At 48.4% G+C, this 14,799-nt stretch overlaps 1 protein-coding gene across 3 annotated transcripts in view; it reads right to left on the reverse strand.

Moving 5' to 3' along the window:
- Window positions 1-14,799, reverse strand: part of SLC13A4 (solute carrier family 13 member 4) — a 45,007-nt gene that overhangs the window by 24,956 nt on the left and 5,252 nt on the right. For all 3 annotated transcript variants that reach the window (XM_045495779.1, XM_045495777.1, XM_045495780.1), the window contains 2 exons: window positions 13,729-13,857; window positions 475-611 (listed from right to left, as the gene is read on the reverse strand). In XM_045495779.1, the coding sequence (XP_045351735.1) occupies window positions 475-611; window positions 13,729-13,857 (266 nt within the window). The remainder of the gene's footprint in view (window positions 1-474; window positions 612-13,728; window positions 13,858-14,799) is intronic.

Below are 14,799 nucleotides of genomic sequence, written 5' to 3' on the forward strand. Positions count from 1 at the left end.
CAACATATCTAAGCTGTGGGCTGAACCAGTGATAACAAAGTCTCAGGGTGGATGGGAGGAAACCTCCGTGTCTCCTTCAATGACAAAGGAGAAGACACCCATTTCGTCGTCCAGCCTGTTCCTTGTTATACCAGAGAAAGGTTGAGAAACAATGTACGTTGGTCCATCTTGTTTTACCTAATGGGCCCCTTGTGTTTTGTAACCTGCTGCCCTTACGGTCTAGATTACTCAGATAAATTCTTTAGACTGTGATAATAAATGACACCAAAGTCACACACTCAAATCTCTAGTCTATGATCAAGGGCCCTCTCACTGGAGAGTGAGGTAGGAGCCCAGCAGCCCTGACATCATCCCCTCCCCATTAGTAGAAAACCAAACCGAGCCGGACGTCCCCCTGTGGCCCAGGACCACTGTCCAGGTGGCCCCTGGCTGCTGGGGGAAGCGCTATGGCCCGGCACCCCAAGGACCGCTTACATGCCCGGCTTGGCTCCAGCCATCATGACCATGCGCAGAGCAATGCGTTTGTGCAGGTTCCACTTCTCCACGGCAGCTGCCACGCAGATGACACCCACCAGCAGCAGCGTGGTGTTCTTGAAGTATTCGGCGGCCACCTGCGGGAAGGTGGCACAGGTCAGCCCCTCCCTCGCCAGGGCCCAGAGGACCGGGCCGTACCCATCGCAACCCATTCTCAACCAGAGGCTGGCACGCAAGGAGGGAGGTGACGATTGTTAAAACAGCTGACTGTTTGAGACTATATATATAAAAAATAGATACATATATATCTCATATATACCCACATACATATATTCTATATACATGCATAACATACTACCTCGGGCAGGCACTGTTCTAAGTAGTTTACAAAGATTGTTTCAGTTAATCTGGCCAGTCACCCAATAAAGTAGATATTCTTCTGCATGCTTCAAAAATATTAAAACACTCTGTCTTTAATTATGATATCATTTCAAAGAATAAACACACACGTATAATTTTATCTTAAGCCTTAAAAAATTGTTAAGATAACTCTGGGCTTGTCCCCGATCTCTTTTTTTTTTCTGTAGCTTTTTAGAAAATTGTGTTCATTTTTCTTTTTTTAAAAGTTCATTTATTCATTTAGAGAGAGAGAGAGCACATGCATGCCAGCGGAGGAGGGGTAGAGAGAGAGGAGACAGAGAAGCCCAAGCAGGCTCCCACGTGGGGCTCAGCCTCACCTGTGAGATCATGACCCGAGTCAAAATCAAGAGTCCGACGCTTAACCAGCTGAGCCACCCAGGCCCCCCTATGTTCATTTGTTTTAATTAGAAAATTAATACATGCTCATTCTGGAAAACTTCAAAATATAGAAAAATTTAAAGGTGAAATTACCCTTGATCCTACTACTGTTATTACTTTGGTATATTTCCTTCAGTTTGGGTCTATAAAGATGCATAATTGGATTTACACAGTATGTATAGCTTTATATTCTGCTTTTCTCCCCATTTACATCATACCCGAATCATTATCTTATTTGACCTCAATTTGTTGGAAAAATTAATCTTAATAGAAGCATAATGCACCACACAATTTGGCCAATTTCCCTTTATTAAATATTTCGGTTAATTCCTTTTCTTTCAACTACAAATGGAGCAAAGAAAAATTTTCTGCTTACATCATTAACCTTACATAAATATGATAATTTCCTTAGGTTAGAGTTCTTGAGGGTATCTTTATAGCTTGCCTTAAATCTTTAAAAATTTTTAAAAAATTTTTAAAACTTTAAATAACTCTAAATAATTCCAAAGTTGCAAAGCTCCGAAATGATACGGTATAAGGAATACCTGGGGCACCCGTGTGGCTCAGTGGGATAAACGTCCGACTTCGGCTCAGGTCATGGTCTCATAGTTCGTGAGTTTGAGTCCCATGATGGGCTCAGAGCCTGGAGCCTGCTTCAGATTCTGTGTCTCCCTCTCTCTCTGCCCTTCCCCTGCTCGCACTCTGTCTCTCTTTCTCAAAAATAAATAAACAATAAAAAAAAAACAAAAACAAAAACATAAGGAATACCAACACACCGTCTACGTGTTTTTTTCTTCCTGAACCATCTGAGGGCAAGTTGCATATATTTTAGCCTTTTCCCCTAAATACCTCAGCGTATATTTCCTAAGAATAGGGATTTTCTCTTCCACAGCCGAGTACCAGTTATGAACTTCTTCCTGCCCCTTCGTGATGAGGAAGTGGAGACCGGGCCCTGTTAAGATGCTTCCTGTGTTTAGGGTCCACAGACCAACCCTTCATGGATTTCCTTACTTGGTACTTCTCGACTCTGCTTTACAACCTGACTTCAAAGCCCGGTTCGGGCCTTCCTTGTGAAAGAAAACTTTCCTTGGGACTCTAGCCTCTGACTCCAGAACATTCCCTGTGGGCACCGTTAATTTCACCCACCACACAGCATACAGGGCAACATGCTTGCACTGTTTTTTTTTTTTTTTTTTTTCCCTGTGTACCTCTCTTGTATCTCAACTAAATTTTGGGCTGCAGAATGGTCAAGGACCATGGTTCTTTCCGTATCTCTTAACACCTAGCAGACCAAGGTAGAAAAGCAAATGCTCGGGGAATATTTATCACGTGCAGGAAAATCGTTCCCAACAGGGAGCCATGGCAGAAACAGAGGAAAACATACAGAAAGTTTAACTTCTAATTTAGGAACCCTCTTTAAAGCGGGAAAACGAGAACATTTCTAATTGCAGGAAAAATAAAGACTGCAGGAAACGCAAATATAGTTAAAATACGTGGTGTTGGAAATAAGGAATATTTACATAATCATACGGTTAAACTTTGCTTATTGAGTTAACAAAACCCGTGATGTATTTATACTGGGAGGCTGGAGGGAGGAGAAGGGGGGTTGTAAGAGGACACAATCCTCATCTGCTGTAATCAGAAGGCATCTAATAATGTCTACAAGCGATAACTCAAGAGTTAATATAAGATTATCGAGTAAGAATAGTATTCAGTTCGGGGTGTCTGGGTGGTGCAGTCGGTTGATCGTCCAACTTCGGCTCAGGTCATGATCTCGCGGTTGACCAGTTCGAGCCCCGCGTTGGGCTCTGTCAGCTCAGAGCCTGGAGCCTACTTCGGGTTCTGTGTCTCCCTCTCTCTCTGCCCCTCCCCTGCTCATGCTCTCTGTTTCAAAAATAAATAAACATTACAAAAAAAAAAAAAAGAATACAGTGCCCCAGAGGAAGCAGTTATCAAAGATGAAACCCTGGATGAGGGGGAGGTGGGACTTGGGGGGGAGGGTATAGTGAGGGAGGGGTGGGGAAGGCAGCTGCTGGTTTTGCATTATGAGTTTTTCAGTATTATTTGATTTTTCTTTTTCTTTTCTTTTTTAACATTTATTTAATTTTGAGAGAGAGAGAGAGACAGAGTGTATGTGGGGGAGTGGCAGAGAGAGAGGGAGACACAGAATCCAAAGCAGTCTCCAGGCTCTGAGCTGTCGGTACAGAGGCAGGGCTCGAACTCACAAACCGGGAGATCGTGACCTGAACCAAAGTCCCATGCTCAACCGACTCAGCCACCCAGGCACCCCAGTATTATTTGATTTTAAACTCTGTTAACACTTTGACAACATAAAAGCCAAAATAAAACAGTAGGTTCCATTTCTCTCCCCACCCCCCACCTTTTCCCCCACGGAGATGTCCCTGTGTGTCACTGATGAGGTTTGTGTGGGAGGAGAAGGGTCATTGGCCCCCTACATGACCGTTTCCTGGAGGAGCCCTCCACTTGTGCTTAATCTAGTTTTTTTTTTTTTTTTTTATTTTTTTTATTTTTTTTATTTATTTTTGAGAGAGAGAGAGGCAGGGCGTGAATGGGGGAGGAGCAGAGAGAGAGGGAGACACAGTCTGAGGCAGGCTCCAGGCTCTGAGCTGTCAGCACAGACCCCGATGTGGGTCTCGAACCCACAAACAGTCAGATCATGGCCTGAGCCGAAGTTGGATGCTTAACCAACTGAGCCACCCAGGTGCCCCTGCTTAATCTGGTTCTTATTCCCAAACCCAATCCTCAGCTGGCACTGTTACTAAAGCTTCCTGAGGGCAGAGAAGGCTCCCTGCTCTGCTTGGCTGGTGACTCTAGGGCACAGTCCCCTCTGGGACTGGCAGGTCGGCCTCTGGGCTGTGTGAGCATAGTCGAAGATGCTGCCCCCTAGCGGGAGGTGGAGGAACTGCGAGGATGCCTGAGGGCATGGCTGGAAGTGGGGGTGAGTTGGGGAGGGGGGGGTTACCTAGGACCTTTCTCATGGCACCCTAACATTCCCGGGAGTCTAGGAGGCAGTTCTGGGGCAGAACCCATCTTTTCTTTAACTCTGTCTGCGGAGGAGGGAAACCCACAGAAGACAGGAGACATAGTAGTCCTGGGTCATGGTCCCTCCACTGGCCCCCTCCATGGTCCCCCCACTGGAGGCCCCCTGCAAAGCCTTTAAAAATTCAGCGCTGGGGCGCCTGGGTGGCTCTGTCAGTTAAGTGTCGTACCCTGGGTTTCGGCCCAGGTCATGATCTCATGGTTCCTGAGATCAAGCCCTGAGTTGGGCTCTGCGTGGACAGTACGGAGCCTGCTTGGGAGTCTCTCTCTGCCCCTCCCCCACTCGCACTCTCGCTCAAAGTAAATAAATAAACATTAAAAAATAAATACAAAGTCAGGGCCACCAGGTTTACTCTCGCAGGGGACTGGCTGGCAACATTTTCATTTTCTGCCTCTTTGCCACGCGTCATAATAGCATCTCAGTGTGCGATGGCCTTTTAGGAGCACAGAGCCTACAGGACAGGCGGGGCCCCTTTCTCTGGGTTCCTCTCGAAGGGAAGAAGAAAGGAACCAACACACAGAGTTCCCTCTACAAGCAGGGAGTTTGGCACTTTGCACTCACTTTCCCGTGTTAGCTCTACAGGGGTCCTAGTAGGCAGGTACCCTTCCTACCTCCCTTTGCAGGTAAGGAGGCGGACGCAGAGAGGTTCGGGAAGTCTTCCAAAGTCACAGCATGAGGGGCAGCGTCTAGATATCAGTCCATATCCGTCTGAATCCAAAGCTACTACACTCGGGGTGGGCCCGTTGGACACCGGGCATCTAATTCAACTCTAGGGGAGTTTTCTTGGTCTCCCTGACGGCGTGGGCAGGCACACGTTTCCGTCTCCATTCATAGTCACGGTCCTGACGCTGGCCCTGAATAGCCGGGCCTGGGCCAATGTAGGGCCTGGGCCGATGTAAGCCCGGGGCCCAGCGTTAGCCGGATCTGAGGGCTCCAGGGTCAGCCAGGACTCAGCTGTGTGACCCCAGGTAAGTTATTCAACCTCTCTGGGCTTCATTTACTCATCTAAAAAAACCCAAAACCAAACAAAAAGATTACAGGATTCCCTAGCTTTTGTAAAGCTGTTGTAGAGTAAATGACAGATGCAAATCAGCCAGGAGCGTCCCCCACATTGACAACCAGGATTTTTAGCAGCTCTTCCTGTCACTAAGTAATCCACACAAAGAGTGACCTGCTCTGAGGCCATGAGCACAGGAACGGGCCCAGGCACAAGGCTGCCTTCCCACTTTTACAAATTAAAATTCCATCCGATGGTGGTGTTTGTTAGCTGTCTAGCCCACAGATTTTTTTTTTTTTCAATAATAAAATCTTAGCTATTCAGAACCCTCAAGGAACACCAGGGTTCCAAGATTCCTGAGGGTTATTTTCATTGTTTGCTAAGCTGCTGCGTTGCTTACTTATGCTTGCTGTGGGCATTCCTCTCCCCACCACCTAATCTCTGGGACTAATATTCTCCGAGTTGGGAAACTAGATAACAAAGCTTGTGAAGCTTGTGGGGATTATTTGCAAAGAGAAACAGGATCCTAAACGGAGCGCGGCTCCCCTGGGTCGAGTGCTCGCTTTCTGCGATGTTTGCGGTGGGGGTTTTATTGCCTTTTCTGCTCTGCGGTTTTTCCGCAGCCAGATGCCTGAGCTCAGAGAGCAGAGGTGCTCCTGGCCTGTGTTTTAGAAGAGGGGAGCTCAAGGAGGCTGCTTGGAAACGGAGATCAGACTAGGTGGGTTTAAATGGTTGCTTTCCCTGCAGATGAGCTGTAGACTCCTGGGCAAGCTACTGAACCCCTGTGACCCTGGCACCCCAGCATTTTCAGTGGCGACAGTAACGACACCCAGCTCACTGAAGCCGTCATGACGTGGCCTTAAGGAAGCCCATGCAGGCGGGGTCTTAGAACAGTGCCTGGGTGCCTGGCATATAGGAAGTGCTCAATAAATGTCCATTATTATTATTATTATTAAAGAGGTAAAACAAAGATAAAAAGCTTCAAATAAGATTGAGGGTTATGCCAGATGTATCAGCACGTCCAAATGAGGGGATAAGAGAAAGAAATGAAATAAGAAGGAGCAAGGGCGTGCCTGAATACGAAACTAAAGGTTCCTCCAAATTTTCTAAGTGAAGTCGAAGCACATGGAAAGAGTGTCCTGACCCGGGCTGGATGGAGAGGCTCGGGGATCTGCCGGGTGTTGGTCTTTAACTAACTAGTTAATTGTTAGTGAGTTGCAGGTGAGATCCCTTAGGGATGAGCTCTTGAAATATCGCTTTCTTGGAGCACGGAATTCTTTACTGATCTCTAGATATGTTAGGTTTTAAATGGTTGAAATAGTTTTCATAGGGGCGCCTGGGTGGCTCAGTCGGTTAAGCGTCTGGCTCTGGATTTCGGCTCAGGTCATGACCTCACGGTTGGTGAGATCGAGCCCTGCTGTGGGCTCCACGCTGAGTGTGTGCTTGGGGATCCTCGCTCTCTGCCCCTCCCCCCACTCATGTGCTCTCTCTCTCTTTCCCAAAATAAATAAATAAGCTTTAAAAAATGTTTCAAACAGTTTTTATAAAGGGGAAGGGTGTGCGTGGCTCTATTCCTAGACTTTGGAGGAAGGAACTCGGTTCAGCAGCCTCAGCTGGGTGCCCTTCTCCCGAGGAAGGTGAGCCTGCCTCCCTGGGGCCATCCCCTGGAGGGGAGGCCCCAGAGCGGCCCATCCTTCCTGCCTTCCCGCCGGGGGGCGCTGTGGGGGCACTTGCCCGCCCGAGAGCGTCGAAAATCCTCAGAGCTCCCTGTGAGGTCGCTATTTCTATTCCCCTCGTTTTCAGGTGAGTAAATGGCAGTTTGCGGAGGTTAGGAGAGTTGCTCGAGACTGGTTAGTGACAAAACTGGATTCATAAACTCCGTTCTCCCCTACTCCCAGCTTGGATCCTGACCCTTTCCTCTCCTTGCTCACAGCGGCAGCAGAGACGGCAGGAGGTATGGTGGGTCTGACTGCGTCTGATGAGGGCCCCCCCCCCCGCCCCGTGGCACAGGCAGGGTGCCCCAGAAATGCAGACAATCAGCACTCTGGGGGTCAGCTGGGGGCAGCTCTACAAGTGGTCCAGGAAGGTGGCCACCCTTCGGGAGACTAGTGGTGGCCTCTCTGGCAATGGACTTCTTTTGAGGCTCTTTTGGACATCTGAACGATTTTTCAGTGAAATCTTTTAGACTCCCCGGAGGGCACGCCTGGGTCTGCGCCCCCTCCGCACTGAGCTGAGCCCCCAGCCAGAGCCGGAGCCCTCGCTTCTTTATTCCAGCCACTGCCCCAGCGATGCAGCCAAATCCAGCGTGGCCGACTCCCGGCCTTTCCCTGGGGAAAGGAATGCTGTTTCTGCTGGGTAAGTCTGTGTGGGCTCCAACACCCTCCTAATCACCTAATTGCACTCCCCAAGGACAGAGGTTTTCAAACCACGCTCACTGACTCTGAAATTTCAGGAGGCTTGTGGGAAGAAGGACCCAAGCAACCAGGGCTCTGGGCCTCCGTGCCCAATTTGAGTAGGATTTCCTCTTCCATCTGTGTTATGTACTGAGTCTCCTAAGATGTGGTTTAAAGAAAAGGTCTTGTTGCTAGAAAAACATTCTTTGCAAACCCTACCCTAGAGAAGTCTAAAGCGGAGAGATTCCGAGGAGTGTTGACCTGGCCCAGAGGTTGGCTTAGCTCCTGGCGATGCCGACTCATAAAGCACCCCCAGTTTCTTCTCTGGGACCTTCTGAACTGCCCCCAGTGGAGGAAACCAAGGCAGGGGACTGGGCTCTGACTCCAGAGGCAAAGGGGCTGGCTCACATGTAGGGAGTAGCTCTTCCCACAGAAACATTAACTTGGCCTCGAAAGGCTGCAGCATCTGTAGATTCGTGGTTCCAGGCTCCACCTAAGGTGTGGGTGTAGAGACTCAGCACTGGCCTGTGTCTGGATGGCTGTGGGTGATGGGTAGCTTGGGTTCAGGCAGGTGGCCGGGCCCCGATGCTCAGCTTACATCCCCACAGGCCTGCGTGGAGGCGGGGTCAGCTTCCCTCGCGAGCAGAGGCCAGAAAGGCAGAGAGGAGAATGGTATATGAAATGCACCCCCACCCCCGGTTTAAACAAACAAGAGAGCCAGGGTCTAGGTGACGGTCAGGAATCTGGCAGGTCAGAAAGATCAGGAACAAACAGGGAAGCAGATTCATGACATTGAACTCAAGTGTCAGGTGGCTGCAGAGGCCCTTTTGTTTTCCCAGCTGGAGCTGCCTTGCTGTCTCTCCCGCCCTGGCAGGAGCTAGAATGTGAAATGTGGCCCCGCGGTGCAGGGCCATGGAGACAGCAGAGGGTGACTGTGAGTGTGTGTGTTGGGAAGGGGAGAGATAGAAAGCAGGTGTCATCTCTACTGGAAGTAGTTCCTGGCCCTGGGCACTCCGGAGGCTGTACCAAGCCTGATCATTCAAACCCTGCCTTTTAGTGCCCCAGAGGGCCCTCTCGCTCCCATCCTCCTAGAAACAGTAAATCCTAGCTAGGTTGATCGACCCCGGTACTTTCCTGGGCTGTGGCAACACATTAGAAGGGCTTAGAGGATTTCCATGGCAGATATAATGATAAAAGTGAGAGTCACGATGGAGGTAAAATAAAGAACAAACCTCAAATCCAGGACTGAGCTCTAAAGTAGTGGCAGGATGCTAACAAGAAGATCATAGAGTCTCAGAGTCAAAGGGTGCTGTGAGCCCAACCCCTCTCCCAATCTACCTCTAATGTCGCCGACGTGGTCACCTGGCTTGCATTCCCAGGGAAGGGAATGCCTAGATACCACGTGGCAGCCCATTTCAGCACCTTCCCTCAGACAGGGTGGGTCTCTCTTATGGTGCTTGGACTCTTTGGACTGGTTTGACCCTTTGAGCCTAGTGCGTTGAGCTGCAGAAGCCAGAAATTACATCTCTCTGGAGCCTTCTCTTTCCTCATGTGACTCACATTCTAGATTTTTGACATCTGGGCTACCCACCACCGCATGAGCTCCTTGTCTAGAATCTGATGCTCTGGACCCATATGTGTATTCATTCAGCAGGTTTCAGTATGTGTTGGCCAGTGGTTAAGAGAGCAAGTTCTGGGATCATAAACACTCCTGGGTTCGAGTCCTGGCTCTGCTCCTTAGCAAGTTACTCAACCTCTCTGAACTTCAATTTCTGAACTCCTCTGTAAAGATAAAAATAATAGCCACTTTACAGAGGATTAAGTGATGCAGTGCATGTACAGGACCTCCCATAGCGCCCAGCATATGGTAAATGCTCAAAATTTTGGCAACCCCAGTGGACAGATGATTCGTACTGAATCTGTACTCAACTAAAAGCCAAGGGTCCTTTTCACACAAACTGTTAACGTTTATCCCTATTAAACTTCATTCTGTCAGTTCCAGGCCATTGTCTCATCCTGTCAACATTGATTTTGTCATCGTACATGAGTTGGCCCATACAGCTTGGAGTCATTGGCAGATCTGATAACGTGCCTTTTATATTTCCATTTGAGCTCTCTTTCCGGTCCGCTGCCATTATGTTACTCAAGATTCTTTAGGTTCAGCTGTTCAGCCAGCACTCAAGTTACTCAACTGTGTTATCATCCAGCCCACACTGGCTCCTTTGATTGAGAAATTTTTTTTTCCCCTAGAAAATTTGAAGGTTCCAAAGAAAAAGTTAATTTGTATTCAACAGCTTCTGTTTAAAAGGCTACGGAAATGATAAAGCCTTCTAGAAAAGGCCTCAGTCAAAAAGTGGTCAATAGAAAGGTTGGGCACTTGGTGGGGTAAATTTTATTTATCTAGAACATTCCCTCTCGGGGGATTGTGTGAAGCCTCTGCAAGGCCAGCAAACGAGGCATTATCGCACGGGTCTTCAGTGTTTTCCAATTTGGTTTGTGCCTTCTCTCTGTTCGAATAGAAACTTCTCAAGGTCAGGAGCCATTTCTATCATTTTCTATCTCTTTTCAGCAAGACTGAGAGACGGAAGTCTGAGTTTTGCACCCCACAAACTCTTAACACCTGCTGACCAATAAATCATCATCATGCAAATTAACCATTTGTATGCCTACATCCAAGAGGACAGTAGGAAACTCAGAAGCATCAGGCGCGACATTCAAGAGGGCAGAAATTATGTGTTTCATTTTTGTCACCTTCAGGGTACCCGTAACATCCCACATCGCACGTGGTAGACCGAGAACTCAGAAATTATTTTTCTGAATGTTGAGTGAATGACATGAGGGATAAAAGCCATGGTTCCAGAGTCATACTGATCCTATCCACATGCCTTCCTTCAGGTGAAGGGGACACTGTTGCCACACCAGCAAGAGACCTTGCAACTAAGAACCATTAACTGAGGGTCAGAGCAAGTATAGACCACACTGCATCCAGGCCACAGACACCACCAATCCTAGGGGCTGCGAATCTTCGTGGAGAGAGGACATGTCTATGGTAAGTTCATATCTGTGAACCATACATCTATGGTGTATCTGATGTACCATTTAAAGGATAAAGACATCACACAGGCTCCAAGGGAAAAAAGCAACACTTGCAGCTGAGGTCTTTGGAAAGGCTTCACTATAGAGGGTGATTGGGCAGGATTTTAAAGGTGGAGGGAATTGGAGAGGACTGAGTCAAGGCAAGGGGCTAGGCAAGCGCAAGTGGGCTTGGGGAAGGACAAGTAGGTGATTTGTCTGCAGAGGGGACTCCTGAAGATCCCCGGCCTGCCTCTTCCCGGGGAGCCAGGGCGCATGCTGGCGGAGGGGTGTGGCTGCTGGTTGTGGATTAGGTGTTTGGAATAGGTCTCTATCTGCAAAGTTAGGTGACTCACAAAGGGTCATAAGCCATGTCCCCCGCTTAGCGGCATTTTCCTCTGATCTGAGTTGAAAAAGCCAGCCCAACAGACTCTGTCTGGCTTAAGCCGCTTCCTGTAACCCAACTGTTAAATATCATTGCCAGCCATTGCCACTTTATCAGACAGATGGGGTAGGATCTTTCACCTCAAATGCTAAGACTTGCCCTGTGGCTCCCCCAGGGTTTTCCATCTCCAGCCCCAGCAATGACAATGCCTAATCCTTCACCAGACAGTCTTGCTTTTCTCCTCACAAAGTCGCGTTATCCTTCAAACCACTGACTCAACAGCCTCATAGGTCTGGCCTGCCTGGCTGTGCCAAGGGGCGGGCCCTTGGATGACCGGTTGCCTAGCAACATCTTTGAGGCTTCCTGCTTATGGCAGCCCTTGGAGAAATAGGGACACCATCTACTTCAAGGCTAAAGCAAGCTGTTGGCTTTGAGGCTGCTCGCCCTGAAATACAAAGATAGAAATCTTTTAATTAATAGTTAGCTCACTCTGAATGTTAAAGTTCAATTTTTTCTACGTCACTCTTTTCTCTGCCTTCTGCTTTCATTCCCTGACTCATTGGCTTTTGGCTTCTCCCTTTTAAAGAGAAACGTGCAGAATAAGCTTAGGCACTTTTCTTCAGAAAAGTCGTATTTAAGGTTGGTTGTTCTTGGGGAACCCGGGTGGCTCAGTCGGTTGAGTTTCCGACTTTAGCTCAGGTCATCATCTTGCAGTTTGTGAGTTCGAGCCCCGGGTTGGGCCCTGTGCTGACAGCTCAGAACCTGGAGCCTGATTCAGAATCTGTGTGTGTGTGTGTGTCTGCCCCTCCCCTGCTCACAGTCTGTGTCTCTCTCTCAAAAATACATAAACATTAAGGTTGTTCTTTTACGCGTGCACACAGACCAAACTACCTATTCTCTTTTCCACAAAGGAAGGGGACACATTGGAGCAACCCCCTGATGATTCGGGTCACAGGCTAGCTTTTATATGGGTCCCAGGATGTTGGTGTTCTACCCATCTCCAGGGATAAAAGCACTGCTGATGGTTAGGGGATCCTATCCTCTTTGGAACACGTAAAGCTACTATGGCTACTCATTGCCACTAACCCTCACCTCAAAACTGAAAGGATACAGAATAAAACAAAGAAACAACCAAAACCAAAACCCAAAACACCCCAAACACAAACAAACAAACAAACAACTGGCCAGTTGAGTCCATCCGGTAGAAAGACAACCTATTCAGATGAAGTCAAGTACAACAGTTAGAGGGTCGCCTAATTCTAGCCTTGGACTTTCAAAAAAGTTCTGTTTTTCATGGTTAAGGCATCCCATAGGCCCAGCTTCATTATTTCTTCCTCACATCACACAGGAAAAGAGATGCAGAGTTCTTACTAATAACTCACCACGAAGCTACTTTATGGAACGTCTTCCTTCTGGCATAGCAAGCAAGAATATAGACTTTTAACCTAATAGATAAGAGTTTAAATCCAGTTCCGCTACTTCCTACTTTGTGATCTTGAGTGAGTGTCTTAACTCACCGAGCCTCTTTCCTCATCTGTAGAGTGGGAATATTAACACCCACTTGTAGAGAGATCTCAGGGGTGCTGCATAACCGATATATTCCTTCCAGTATAGTTCCTGGTTCCTAGTTGACCAGCAGACATGAATTCCTTTTCATCTTTCTTCTGTGCCTCTGTCCTTAGTCTCTGCCTTTCAATCTTTACTGGGAACTCGAATCAGAGACCAGGTGCTATGACAAGAGTCTAGATAGACCAGGTGTTACTGAATGAGGACCATCTTTCCTGTTGCTTCTGGCTTCTGGTTGTGTGTTTCTTCTTTCCCACTTGTGGTAGGTGTGAGTGTTTGCCCTGAAAGCTGACCACAACCTGGGCTTGATATTGACAATTTCTGTTTGAGCTTTTAAGAAGGCCATAGAGAGAGAGAGTGGACAGAGAAGGCAGGTTCTAGGTAGACAGCAGTCAAGGAAAGAATACGCGGTAATCTTGAGTTGGGGAAGAAGGAATCGAATTTTCTTTCTTTCTTTCTTTCTTTCTTTCTTTCTTTCTTTCTTTCTTTCTTTTTTTTGAAGGGAAGTAGATGAAAACATTGTCAGGACTCAGGAAAACATGGTAAGTTTCTCTGTCAACAAACATTTATTGAGCACCTACTGTATATGGGCTCAGGTTTATAATAAGGTTCCAAAGACCTGGGACACTGATTCCTGCCTTTGAGTGCTTCTGTTTTAAGTGGGCATACCAAAGACTGACAAAGGTCAACCCAGGTTACTTGCATGTACCAATCCCACAGTTCCTAGAGGGTTTCAGACTGCAGGAGCAATTGGATGTGACTGATCAAGTAAGGCTTCCTGAAAGAGACAGTTTGAAGGAGACGAAGGTCACGGGCGAGGAACCTGGAGTAGCAGGTGCAAAGGCTTAGTGCTAAGGGAGTGTGCCAGAGGGTGAAAAAAAGCCCCCTCCTCAAGTCCTTTGTGGCTCTCCTTTCACCCTGAGCCCACTTTCACTGGCCCGGTGGGGACCCGAGCAGGGGGCTGGGCCACAAGCGGTCTCACCTCACTGGATCGGAGGACTCCGAAGAACGGGTAAAGGAAGGCAGGCACCAGGGCTGCAGCTCCGAGGGGCACCGCCTCAGACACCCAGTACACAGCAGTCACGATCAACACATAAGCACACGCGGCCTCCTGGAAGGGAAGGGGAGTGGGTGGTTAGCCACAGGGACAGCCATGGCCCCTGAGAATCCAAACGAGACCCGGGGGCAGAGGCAGCCGGTACCCAGAGTCAAAGATGGGCACCAGGACACAGCCCTGGGGGGGGGGGCGGTGTGTGTGCAAAGCTGGCCTCTGGTGGACATGTGGTGGGGCCCACGCTTTGGCATGTGAAGTAATGGCTGTTCCTTGGGGGGGACCGGTGCCTGGCACGTGGTTTGCAGCAGGGTGGCCACCAGACTGACCATGTCCCAGCTCTGCTCATTCTTGAAACTGTGCAGGGTGGGGACCCCAATTAACTGCGGTGCTCAGACCCGAGATCATCCACTCTCAAGTTGGAGTTCATAGCTTTAACACGGAGCATGATATTTTGGTGTCGAGTTGACGGGGCGCAGACGTTCTCGGGATAGTTGAAAGTAGGGATCAATTTGTGTAACCAATTCAGATGTGAGCTCTGAGACTGGCCCTCTTTGGGGCTGGATAATTCCTTGCTGTCAGGGGCTGTCCTGTGCATTAAGATGTTTAGCATCCCTGGCCTATACCCACTAGATGTCAGTAGCACCTCCCCATCGTGACAACCAATGTCTTTAGACATTACTAAATATCCCTCCGGGTGGGAGTGGGGAAATTTGTCTCGGGGTGAGAATCATCGCCCTTACCATTATCTGGTTCTCATTGCCCTGGGACTTCATTCCACCTGCCTGATGCCCAGGGAGACATCCATGGGACATAGGGGATAAAAAGTGCTGTCTACCTGGAAGGGAAGGGCTGGAAATTTACGAGAGTTTTCCCCAACCTCCTCCCTTTGCTGGCTATACCACACTGGTGTGCACGGAATAAAAAGGCACAACATTGTTATCAACAATCAGCCCTCCTTAACCTCAGCCTTTAGTAATTCTAGTTGCTCGGGATGATTCT

The sequence above is a fragment of the Leopardus geoffroyi genome, chromosome A2 (genome assembly GCF_018350155.1).
Source record: "Leopardus geoffroyi isolate Oge1 chromosome A2, O.geoffroyi_Oge1_pat1.0, whole genome shotgun sequence".
Classification (NCBI taxonomy): Eukaryota; Metazoa; Chordata; class Mammalia; order Carnivora; family Felidae; genus Leopardus; species Leopardus geoffroyi.